This window comes from Salmo trutta, chromosome 29 (assembly GCF_901001165.1).
Source record: "Salmo trutta chromosome 29, fSalTru1.1, whole genome shotgun sequence".
NCBI classification, from domain to species: domain Eukaryota; kingdom Metazoa; phylum Chordata; class Actinopteri; order Salmoniformes; family Salmonidae; genus Salmo; species Salmo trutta.
In genome coordinates, this window is record NC_042985.1 from 15,874,292 (window position 1) to 15,887,182 (window position 12,891).

The following is a 12,891-nucleotide window of genomic DNA, read 5'->3' on the forward strand; positions in this document are numbered from 1 at the left end:
TGGTAGGGTGTGCAGAAGATGAATGTGCAAGTAGAGATACTGGGGTGCAAAGGAGCAAGATAAATAAATAAATACAGTATGCGGATGAGGTAGATTGGATGGGCTATTTACAGATGAGCTATGTACAGGTGCAGTGATCTGTGAGCTGCTCTGACAGCTGGTGCTTAAAGCTAGTGAGGGAGGTAAGAGTCTCCAGCTTCAGAGATTTTTGCAGTTCGTTCCAATCATTGGCAGCAGAGAACTGGAAGGAGAGGCGGCCAAAGGAAAAATTGTCTTTGGGGGTGACCAGTGAGATATACTTGCTGGAGCGCGTGCTACGGGTGGGTGCTGCTATGGTGACCAGTGAGCTGAGATAAGGTGGGGCTTTATCTAGCAGAGACTTGTAGATGACCTGGAGCCAGTGGGTTTGGCGACGAGTATGAAGCGAGGGCCAGCCAACGAGAGCATACAGGTCGCAGTGGTGGGTAGTATATGGGGCTTTGGTGACAAAACGGATGGCACTGTGATAGATTGCATCCAATCTGTTGAGTAGAGTGTTGGAGGCAATTTTGTAAATGACATCGCCGAAGTCGAGGATCGGTAGGATGGTCAGTTTTACAAGGGTATGTTTGGCAGCATGAGTGAAGGATGCTTTGTTGCGAAATAGGAAGCCGATTCTAGATTTAATTTTGGATTGGAGATGCTTAATGTGAGTCTGGAAGGAGAGTTTACAGTCTAACCAGACACCTAGGTATTTGTAGTTGTCCACATATTCTAAGTCAGAACCGTCCAGAGTAGTGATGCTGGATGGGCGGGCAGGTGCGGGCAGCAAATGGTTGAAGAGCATGCATTTAGTTTTACTTGCATTTAAGAGCAGTTGGAGGCTACGGAAGGAGAGTTGTATGGCATTGAAGCTCATCTGGAGGTTAGTTAACACAGTGTCCAAAGAGGGGCCAGAGGTAAACAGAATGGTGTCATCTGCGTAGAGGTGGATCAGAGAATCACTAGCAGCGAGAGCGACATCATTGATGTATACAGAGAAGAGAGTCGGCCCGAGAATTGAACCCTGTGGCACCCCCATAGAGACTGCCAGAGGTTCGAACAACAGGCCCTCCAATTTGACATACTGAACTCTATCGGAGAAGTAGTTGGTGAACCAAGCGAGGCAGTCATTTGTTGCTGTGGGGATGTTGACCGGGGTAGGGGTAGCCAGGTGGAAAGCATGGCCAGCCGTAGAAAAATGCTTATTAGTGGCTTTGTGTCGGACCCTGTACCCTAATTATAAAGGCCAAAGATAACAGACATCAGGCATACTTCTGGGCCTGGATCCATGAAGTGTCTCAGAAAAGGCCCTAGGAATCCTGTTAAAACCAGTTTTAAGACAAAAAAAACTCCCAGCTCAAAGCAGGTTTTAGGATGATGTTAAGAAACTCTGAACCAGGAGTAAAATCAATTCACAAAAGTTTATCTCAGCTGGTAATCACGACAGTTTGAGATACCGCAAAGGAAAGATAATGATTACGCTCATTGAGATTGTTGCAAATGACTAATCACGATGAGGGATCGCCATCTGTGAACTCTAGCAAGCTTCAGACAACCGCTTTGAATGTGACTGTAGCCTATCAAATGTTGCAATGCTAAAACGTTTGATATCATTTTCGCATGTGCGTGTGAATCCTCTCATAAATCTATTCCTACATCTGTGGTAGGTTATCAATCACACAGTTACATGGAATTAAGTTGGGCGTGATTTCTAGAATGTAATATAATGTGGACGAGGGGAGCCTGTAGACCACTGGATGGGAAAGAGAGTGATTGAGTAAGATCAGAGGCTGAAGGACCTGGGCTGACCTGGGTCAGTGATTATGAACACATGGGGCTCTAAAAAGGGGTGTGGTAAGAGGATGGCCAAAAGCCTAGCTTCCTCAGGAGACGACTGCTTTAGACATGTTTCTCCCCCCTCTGACTCTAGTTGGCTCTCTGCTTTAGACATGTTTCTCCCCCCTCTGACTCTAGTCTCCCTGCTTTAGACATGTCTCCCCCCTCTGACTCTAGTTGTCTCTCTGCTTTAGACATGTTTCTCCCCCCTCTGACTCTAGTTGTCTCCCTGCTTTAGACATGTTTCTCTCCCTCTGACTCTAGTTGTCTCTCTGCTTTAGACATGTTTCTCTCCCTCTGACTCTAGTTGTCTCCCTGCTTTAGACATGTTTCTCTCCCTCTGACTCTAGTTGGCTCTCTGCTTTAGACATGTTTCTCTCCGTCTGACTCTAGTTGTCTCTCTGCTTTAGACATGTTTCTCTCCCTCTGACTCTAGTTGTCTCTGTGCTTTAGACATGTCTCCCCCCTCTGACTCTAGTTGTCTCTCTGCTTTAGACATGTTTCTCTCCCTCTGACTCTAGTTGTCTCCCTGCTTTAGACATGTTTCTCTCCCTCTGACTCTAGTTGTCTCTCTGCTTTAGACATGTTTCTCTCCCTCTGACTCTAGTTGTCTCTCTGCTTTAGACATGTCTCCCCACTCTGACTCTAGTTGTCTCCCTGCTTTAGACATGTTTCTCTCCCTCTGACTCTAGTTGTCTCTCTGCTTTAGACATGTCTCCCCCCTCTGACTCTAGTCTCCCTGCTTTAGACATGTCTCCCCCCTCTGACTCTAGTTGTCTCTCTGCTTTAGACATGTTTCTCTCCCTCTGACTCTAGTTGTCTCTCTGCTTTAGACATGTCTCCCCCCTCTGACTCTAGTCTCCCTGCTTTAGACATGTTTCTCTCCCTCTGACTCTAGTTGTCTCTCTGCTTTAGACATGTCTCCCCCCTCTGACTCTAGTTGTCTCTCTGCTTTAGACATGTTTCTCTCCCTCTGACTCTAGTTGTCTCTCTGCTTTAGACATGTTTCTCTCCCTCTGACTCTAGTTGTCTCTCTGCTTTAGACATGTTTCTCTCCCTCTGACTCTAGTTGTCTCTCTGCTTTAGACATGTTTCTCCCCCCTCTGACTCTAGTTGTCTCTCTGCTTTAGACATGTTTCTCTCCCTCTGACTCTAGTTGTCTCCCTGCTTTAGACATGTCTCCCCCCTCTGACTCTAGTTGTCTCTCTGCTTTAGACATGTTTCTCTCCCTCTGACTCTAGTTGTCTCTCTGCTTTAGACATGTTTCTCTCCCTCTGACTCTAGTTGTCTCCCTGCTTTAGACATGTCTCCCCCCTCTGACTCTAGTTGTCTCTCTGCTTTAGACATGTTTCTCTCCCTCTGACTCTAGTTGTCTCTCTGCTTTAGACATGTTTCTCTCCCTCTGACTCTAGTTGTCTCTCTGCTTTAGACATGTTTCTTTCCCTCTGACTCTAGTTGTCTCTCTGCTTTAGACATGTTTCTCTCCCTCTGACTCTAGTTGTCTCTCTGCTTTAGACATGTTTCTCTCCCTCTGACTCTAGTTGTCTCTCTGCTTTAGACATGTTTCTCTCCCTCTGACTCTAGTTGTCTCCCTGCTTTAGACATGTTTCTCTCCCTCTGACTCTAGTTGTCTCTCTGCTTTAGACATGTTTCTCTCCCTCTGACTCTAGTTGTCTCTCTGCTTTAGACATGTTTCTCTCCCTCTGACTCTAGTTGTCTCTCTGCTTTAGACATGTTTCTCTCCCTCTGACTCTAGTTGTCTCTCTGCTTTAGACATGTTTCTCTCCCTCTGACTCTAGTTGTCTCCGTGCTTTAGACATGTTTCTCTCCCTCTGACTCTAGTTGTCTCTCTGCTTTAGACATGTTTCTCTCCCTCTGACTCTAGTTGTCTCTCTGCTTTAGACATGTTTCTCTCCCTCTGACTCTAGTTGTCTCTCTGCTTTAGACATGTTTCTCTCCCTCTGACTCTAGTTGTCTCCCTGCTTTAGACATGTTTCTCTCCCTCTGACTCTAGTTGTCTCCCTGCTTTAGACATGTTTCTCTCCCTCTGACTCTAGTTGTCTCTCTGCTTTAGACATGTTTCTCCCCCCTCTGACTCTAGTTGTCTCCCTGCTTTAGACATGTTTCTCTCCCTCTGACTCTAGTTGTCTCTCTGCTTTAGACATGTTTCTCTCCCTCTGACTCTAGTTGTCTCTGTGCTTTAGACATGTTTCTCTCCCTCTGACTCTAGTTGTCTCTCTGCTTTAGACATGTTTCTCTCCCTCTGACTCTAGTTGTCTCTCTGCTTTAGACATGTTTCTCTCCCTCTGACTCTAGTTGTCTCTCTGCTTTAGACATGTTTCTCTCCCTCTGACTCTAGTTGTCTCCCTGCTTTAGACATGTTTCTCTCCCTCTGACTCTAGTTGTCTCCCTGCTTTAGACATGTTTCTCTCCCTCTGACTCTAGTTGTCTCTGTGCTTTAGACATGTTTCTCTCCCTCTGACTCTAGTTGTCTCTCTGCTTTAGACATGTTTCTCTCCCTCTGACTCTAGTTGTCTCCGTGCTTTAGACATGTTTCTCTCCCTCTGACTCTAGTTGTCTCTCTGCTTTAGACATGTCTCCCCCCTCTGACTCTAGTTGTCTCTCTGCTTTAGACATGTTTCTCTCCCTCTGACTCTAGTTGTCTCCCTGCTTTAGACATGTTTCTCTCCCTCTGACTCTAGTTGTCTCTCTGCTTTAGACATGTTTCTCTCCCTCTGACTCTAGTTGTCTCCGTGCTTTAGACATGTTTCTCTCCCTCTGACTCTAGTTGTCTCTCTGCTTTAGACATGTTTCTCTCCCTCTGACTCTAGTTGTCTCTCTGCTTTAGACATGTTTCTCTCCCTCTGACTCTAGTTGTCTCTCTGCTTTAGACATGTTTCTCTCCCTCTGACTCTAGTTGTCTCTCTGCTTTAGACATGTTTCTCTCCCTCTGACTCTAGTTGTCTCTCTGCTTTAGACATGTTTCTCTCCCTCTGACTCTAGTTGTCTCTCTGCTTTAGACATGTTTCTCCCCACTCTGACTCTAGTTGTCTCTCTGCTTTAGACATGTTTCTCTCCCTCTGACTCTAGTTGTCTCCCTGCTTTAGACATGTTTCTCTCCCTCTGACTCTAGTTGTCTCTCTGCTTTAGACATGTTTCTCTCCCTCTGACTCTAGTTGTCTCTCTGCTTTAGACATGTTTCTCTCCCTCTGACTCTAGTTGTCTCCCTGCTTTAGACATGTTTCTCTCCCTCTGACTCTAGTTGTCTCTGTGCTTTAGACATGTTTCTCTCCCTCTGACTCTAGTTGTCTCCCTGCTTTAGACGTGTTTCTCTCCCTCTGACTCTAGTTGTCTCTCTGCTTTAGACATGTTTCTCTCCCTCTGACTCTAGTTGTCTCCCTGCTTTAGACATGTTTCTCTCCCTCTGACTCTAGTTGTCTCTCTGCTTTAGACATGTTTCTCTCCCTCTGACTCTAGTTGTCTCTCTGCTTTAGACATGTTTCTCTCCCTCTGACTCTAGTTGTCTCTGTGCTTTAGACATGTTTCTCCCCACTCTGACTCTAGTTGTCTCTGTGCTTTAGACATGTTTCTCCCCACTCTGACTCTAGTTGTCTCTCTGCTTTAGACATGTTTCTCTCCCTCTGACTCTAGTTGTCTCTCTGCTTTAGACATGTTTCTCCCCACTCTGACTCTAGTTGTCTCTGTGCTTTAGACATGTTTCTCCCCACTCTGACTCTAGTTGTCTCTGTGCTTTAGACATGTTTCTCCCCACTCTGACTCTAGTTGTCTCTGTGCTTTAGACATGTCTCCCCACTCTGACTCTAGTTGTCTCCCTACCCCCTCTCTATCAGTGGGATATATCCAAGAGCTGTTGCAAGTCCACCAGAGATTAGCTGAACCTTAATGGAATATTTTATTATCATGTTCTCTGGGAAGGTCAGAGGAGACTGTTTATAGACCATTGATTTAATCTCCTTTTGACACAGCATGTATTTGATACATAGTGCTATGTGTGTATTATTCTTGTTAGATAACCTAGTTAGTTTTATTATGTTAACATGTGTTTAAAAACCATGGCAGTTCAATTAGTGTTAAAGGTGAGTCACGTGGCAGGGTGGCTCACTCGGCGCTCTGCATGGTAGAGGCTAATCCCTAAAAGTCAGGGGTCAGGGCACAGGTCAACATGAACACTTGTTAGGTTATGACCTGTCTACCCCACAGGTGCCCATAGTTCTCAAGGTCAAACACTTCAATCTTAAATCCAGCACAAATATGTCTCCATATAGAACATCAACCTTAGCTACTGGCCAATCACCTAGCAACTGATTGCTTTCAACTGAAATGTGTCCTCCGCATTTAACCCAATCCCTCTGAATCAGAGAGGTGCAGGGGGCTGCTTAATCGACATCCACGTCTTCAGCGCCCGGGGAACAGTGGGTTAACTGCCTTGCTCAGGGGCAGAATGACAGCTTTTTACCTTGCCAGCTCGGGGATTCCATCCAGCAACCTGATACACTCTTAGAAATAAAAGTGCTATCTAGAACCTTAAAGGTTTCTTCGGCTGTCCCCATAGGATAACTCTTTGAAGAACCCTTTTTAATTGCAGGTAGAACCCTTTTCGGTTCCATGTAGTACCCTTTCTTTAGAGGGTTCTACATGGAACCAAGAAGGGTTCTACCTGGAACCAAAAATAGTTATCCTATAGGGACAGCCGAAGAACCCTTTTGGAACAATTTTTTCTAAGAGTGTAGCCTTCTTTAAAAAAGAGCTATTTGCATTTTTAGACGATTGACTTCAATGTCACTCGATTGATGAAGTGCTCAATTAAACAGTTTTTGGAGGAAATTGCTTGAACAATTACATAAGAGATAATGAGCTTTTATTTGATCAATCTCACTTTCCATCAGTTCCACTTGCATGGTTCTGAGGGTATTTGTAGTAAGTAGTGTTCCTGCTTGGTGTGTCTACTTAAAGTCAAGTCAGACGTTTACCTCATTCTGGAGAACTTGCTATACATGTCTGGGAAAATGGCCCAAAGAGATTAATACTGGTCAATAATTACATTTGACATTTTAGTCATTTAGCAGACGCTCTTATCCAGAGCGACTTACAGTAGTGAATGCATACATTTCATACATTTTTTTCTCCCTACTGGTCCCCCGTGGGAATAATATTTGATAAAGCATACAGAATTGCTTGAATTTTTCCTGGAAGACATTGTTTTCCTTTTTTTAAAGGCATATTGTTCATATCACTACCATATTATATGTGTGTCTCTGTTGTGTATATATGCTTCTTAAAGAACATTTTAGCCCAGAATTTGTAAAAGAGGCCTTAGGGATTGATATACTTTGGCCAAATAGCTTCAGATCACTTATGTGTTGACCATTTCAGGGAAAGCAGATAAGAGTTTGTTTTTAGAATAACTGGTCCAAAGAACATGCATTGATGTTTGATAACGTTTATGGTTAGTGTGATATCAGATGGACTGTACAGCCTGGAAGCACCACAACAACCCTAGACCCCCTGCCTATACATGACTAGTCATAAATATCAACATGTCTGTCTCTTGTTCCGTTCTGTCCTTCTAGACAGCCTCTCTTCCTCTCCTCTCCTCTCCTCTCCTCTCCTCTCCTCTCCTCTCCTCTCCTCTCCTCTCCTCTCCCCTCCTCTTCCCTCCACTACCCTCTCCTCTCCTCTATCTCTCGTTCTCTCTTCACCTGGTGAAGTGGCATCAGTTAGACATATTTAGGACTGGGCTGTCTGATCTGACAGATGTCCCCTTATCCTTGATGTCTAGTCTGGACAAACAGTTGGCTTGTTCCTGTGTCTTCTCTTCTGGCTTGCCAGGCGGTGGATTGTGTAACCATCCGGGGGCATCAGATCCACATGTAATTTTGTAGCTACACTTATCAGCATAATCACAGAGAGAGGCTGCCCGCCAGATCGAATCGCCTCGCTAGCCCACCGGTCAAACAGACAGAGAGGAGGAATCAGAAACAGATAATGAAGTTAAAGGATGGATTGTTTTGATGTGCAGCTCTTAGACAGCTGTTTCTCTGATGAATAGGATGGGTGTTATTTTTATTCATTTAATTAACCTTTATTTAACTAGGCAAGTGAACATAGTATTAGGGAAAGGGGATACCTAGTCAGCTAAGAACAAATTCTTATTTATAATGGCGGCCTACCAAAAGGCAAAAGGCCTCCAGCGGGGACGGGGGCTGGGATTAAAAATACAAATATAGGACAAAACACACATCACGACAAGAGAGACACCACAACACTACACAAAGAGACCTAAGACAACATCATAGCATGGCAGCAACACATGACAACAACTTTGAGGGCTCCAGAAAGAGACAGCAGACAAAACATCAGGTCTTGGAGAGACAGAGGAGACCCTAAAGATCATGTTGTCTTGGATATGAGCTTCGTGGTGAGCATAATTCTGGCCTGGCTCTTTGTTGTCGGCTCCATGGAGTCCCACATCTCTCTCCCCAATGGCGGTGAGCCCTCGGCTGGGCTGAACACTGAGCCTCAGGCCTGTTTCAAAGACTGGAAGATGAAGAAACAAGCAGCCATCAACCCGCTCCTCAGGGAGCTATGATTACCTGGTTTTGAAAGCAGAAACAAACCATCTGTCATCTCGATGTAAACTTAAATAGTTTTAGGGCACCCTCTGCGATTAGAATGAGATCAGATGTCCCATAATACTGTCCACTTGTGATGACTCACGTTTACTTCTTCCTCCTTACTCAGTTTAGAAGAAGAGGGAAAAAAACACATGGCCATTCTCGCTAGAGGTCAATATTGGTCAATACCGTTGATCATTTAAACACTATGACCTCTGACCACTGCTTCCCTTTGAGCAAGGCAGTGTCTTTAAATGGCACCCTATTCCCTTATTTTGTCTTGTTGCTTTTTGTTCTATGTTGCTCTGTCTGTATGCTACATCTTGCTTGTCCTATGTTGCTCTGTCTGTATGCTATGTCTTGCTTGTCCTATGTTACTCTGCGTGTGCTCACTGTTCAATGATTGTCTATATTGTAATTGTTTTTAATAACCTGCCCAGGGACTGCGGTTGAAAATTAGCCGGCTGGCTAAAACCGTCACTTTTACTGAAACGTTGATTAATGTGCACTGTCCCTGTAAAAATAACATAAACTCAAACTCAAACTTATATAGTGCACAGCTTTTGACCAAATCCCTATGGTCCCATGACAAAAGTAGCGCACTATAAAGGGAATAGGGTGCCACTTGAGATGCAGAGCAGGAACGGGATGCTCCCTAATATCGCTGAGCTGGAAGTTGATCCAGATCCGCTGTCAGTCCGGTCAGTCCGGTGGGACTCAGAGCAGGTGTGGCTCAGTATGCCTGTGTAACCGATGTGAAATGGCTAGTTAGTTAGCGGTGGTGCGCGCTAATAGCGTTTCAATCGGTGATGTCACTCGCTCTGAGACTTGAAGTAGGGTTTCCCCTTGCGTTGCAAGGGCCGTGGCTCTTGTGGCGCGATGGGTAACGATGCTTCGGTGGGTGTCAGTTGTTGATGTGTGCAAGGGTCCCTGGTTTGAGCCCGGGTTGCGGCGAAGAGAGGGACGGAACCTACACTGTTACACCTGTCCTGAGAAGATCCGAGAATGATCTGGGAATGAGGAGATAGATAGCAGGAAACAATATTTATGTAGGGAAGGATGAGACACCATTTGTCTTCCTGCCGTCTCCGGTAAAGCACTTGAACCTTTGAGCGCCCCTTCAACTGAGAGTAGTAGTCAGAGTGCTTTGAGGGGAATGGCTCCCAAGAGGGTTGACAAAGTCTGTTATTAAAACCTCTAGCTGCCAAGGTCTTTGAAGGAGTGTGAGAGAGTGTGTGTGTGTGCATGCATGCGTGCTTTTGTGCATGTTAAGAGTAGAAAATATTTTCTCAGGTACTCCAAACCCAGAGTCCTTCATTCTTCCCTCGTGATTCTGTTAGCTAGATGATTGAATGGATACAGAACAAATGTTGAGATAAAAGCTTTGAACTTTGCTTCTCATTCTTAAGTTGTTTGATTTAGTGAGCAATAACAGTAAGCTTGTGGAATGGTTAGTTCAATGATGAATGTATAGATGCTGTGACTGGGTTTTAACACCTCAGGAACCAAATTGAACTAGGTTGTCTCTGTCGCGACCCAATATTCACATCGCAAAAAATAATCGGCAAAATACAATCTGGAAAACTAATTTTAATGCTATATTGATATTAAATGTTGCAATTACGTATATGACAAGTGAACAACATTCCCACCTCATTCATTGTCAATAATTACATTTAGTCCATATTCATGTTAATAGTCTCACTGGCTTGAGACCACAAAATCAACCAGAATACTGCTGCTAATAGCTCTTTATTGAAAATACTGTGATTGAAGAAAAATTGTTGAGATTATTTAAAAAAGTTGAGTTCATTATCATTTCTACACACTTTCTACCTGATTGAAGTGGTTTAAGTTCAGACTGGAGTAAATGGTGTGTAGATGACTGACTGTTGGGTGTTGTCAGAATCCTGTCCTCCCTTAGAGCAGGTGACTCCCCTCGCTCTTCTCAAGGACTGTTCATGTGTTGAGTCTGTCCTAGCTGAGTCATAGCCTGGGTGGATCCACCATACAAACACAGCACTCTCTGGGGGCTGGCCAGGGAAAAGAGAATACTGTGGGTAGCCTGCAATATAGCCTTGTACTGTATGTTTCCTAATAAGGCATGTCTATCTTCCTATCTTTTTCTTTGTGTTTTATGAGGTATCTATGCTGTGGACAGTTTGATCATGAATCTGGTTCTAAATGAAGTTGGGTGTGTTGTTGGAGTGTGTGTGGTCTGGGTGTGTTACGCATGTCATCCTCCACACCACTGTCTTGTTAAATATGTGGATGCTTCCAGATTCTACACCCTTTTCCAGAAGTACACACTTTCAGACTCCCCGTCATTGATTTAAAAGCACAGGGTTGGTGTAAGCATTGGCCATGTGAATGTGTGCAAAGGACACTACAGTAGAAGCTTGTAGAATCGGGACTCAGACTTCGTGTGTGTGTGTTCTCCAGGCGTGGCGTACTCCACCTCCATGAGAGCAGGGGGATCCAGGACCTGGGCATGCCTCGCTGGGAGCTGGTCCTCTGTCTGGTGGCTGTGGTCTTTCTTCTCTACTTCAGTCTCTGGAAGGGCGTCAAGTCCTCCGGCAAGGTACTGCTGACACACTGTGCTGTACCCTACCGCTTAGGACAGCACACACTCCTACTGTAGTACAACACACACTCCTACTGTAATATAGCACACACCCTACTGTAATACAACACACACTCCTACTGTAATACAACACACACTCCTACTGTAATACAACACACACTCCTACTGTAGTACAACACACACTCCTACTGTAGTACAACACACACTCCTACTGTAATACAACACACACTCCTACTGTAATACAACACACACTCCTACTGTAATATAGCACACACTCCTACTGTAATACAACACACACTCCTACTGTAATACAACACACACACCTACTGTAGTACAAGACACACTCCTACTGTAGTACAGCACACACTCCTACTGTAGTACAACACACACTTCTACTGTAGTACAACGCACACTCCTACTGTAATACAACGCACACTCCTACTGTAGTACAACGCACACTCCTACTGTAGTACAACACACACTCCTACTGTAATACAACACACACTCCTACTGTAGTACAACACACACTCCTACTGTAATACAACACACACTCCTACTGTAATACAACACACACTCCTACTGTAGTACAACGCACACTCCTACTGTAGTACAACACACACTCCTACTGTAATACAACACACACTCCTACTGTAGTACAACACACACTCCTACTGTAGTACAACACACACTCCTACTGTAATACAACACACACTCCTACTGTAATACAACACACACTCCTACTGTAATATAGCACACACTCCTACTGTAATACAACACACACTCCTACTGTAATACAGCACACACTCCTACTGTAATACAACACACTCTCCTACTGTAATACACCACACACCCTACTGTAATACAACATACACTCCTACTGTAATACAACACACACTCCTACTGTAATACAACACACACTCCTACTGTAGTACAACACACACTCCTACTGTAGTACAACACACACTCCTACTGTAATACAACACACACTCCTACTGTAGTACAAGACACACTCCTACTGTAGTACAACACACACTCCTACTGTAGTACAGCACACACTCCTACTGTAGTACAACACACACTCCAACTGTAGTACAACACACACTTCAACTGTAATACAACACACACTCCTACTGTAATACAACACACACTCCTACTGTAGTACAACACACACTCCTACTGTAGTACAACACACACTCCTACTGTAATATAACACACACTCCTACTGTAATACAACACACACTCCTACTGTAATACAACACACACTCCTACTGTAGTACAACACACAATCCTACTGTAATATAACACACACTCCTACTGTAGTACAACACACAATCCTACTGTAATACAACACACACTACTACTGTAGTACAACAAATCAAAATCAAATCAAATGTATTTATATAGCCCTTCTTACATCAGCTGATATCTCAAAGTGCTGTACAGAAACCCAGCCTAAAACCCCAAACAGCAAGCAATGCAGGTGTAGAAGCACGGTGGCTAGGAAAAACTCCCTAGAAAGGCCAAAACCTAGGAAGAAACCTAGAGAAGAACCAGGCTATGAGGGGTGGCCAGTCCTCTTCTGGCTGTGCCGGGTGGAGATTATAACAGCACATGGCCTAGATGTTCAAATGTTCATAAATGACCAGCATTGTCAAATAATAATAATCATAGTAGTTGTCGAGGGTGCAACAAGTCAGTAACACAAGAGTAAGTGTCAGTTGGCTTTTTCATAGCCGATCTTTGAGAGTATCTCTACCGCTCCTGCTGTCTCTAGAGAGTTGAAAACAGCAGGTCTGGGACAGGTAGCACGTCCGG

At 44.4% G+C, this 12,891-nt stretch overlaps 1 protein-coding gene across 2 annotated transcripts in view; it reads left to right on the top strand.

The window, feature by feature from the left end:
• LOC115167015 (sodium-dependent noradrenaline transporter) overlaps positions 1-12,891 on the top strand; it is a 57,413-nt gene that overhangs the window by 16,011 nt on the left and 28,511 nt on the right. For both annotated transcript variants that reach the window (XM_029721022.1, XM_029721021.1), the window contains exon 5: positions 10,935-11,073. In XM_029721022.1, the coding sequence (XP_029576882.1) occupies positions 10,935-11,073 (139 nt within the window). The remainder of the gene's footprint in view (positions 1-10,934; positions 11,074-12,891) is intronic.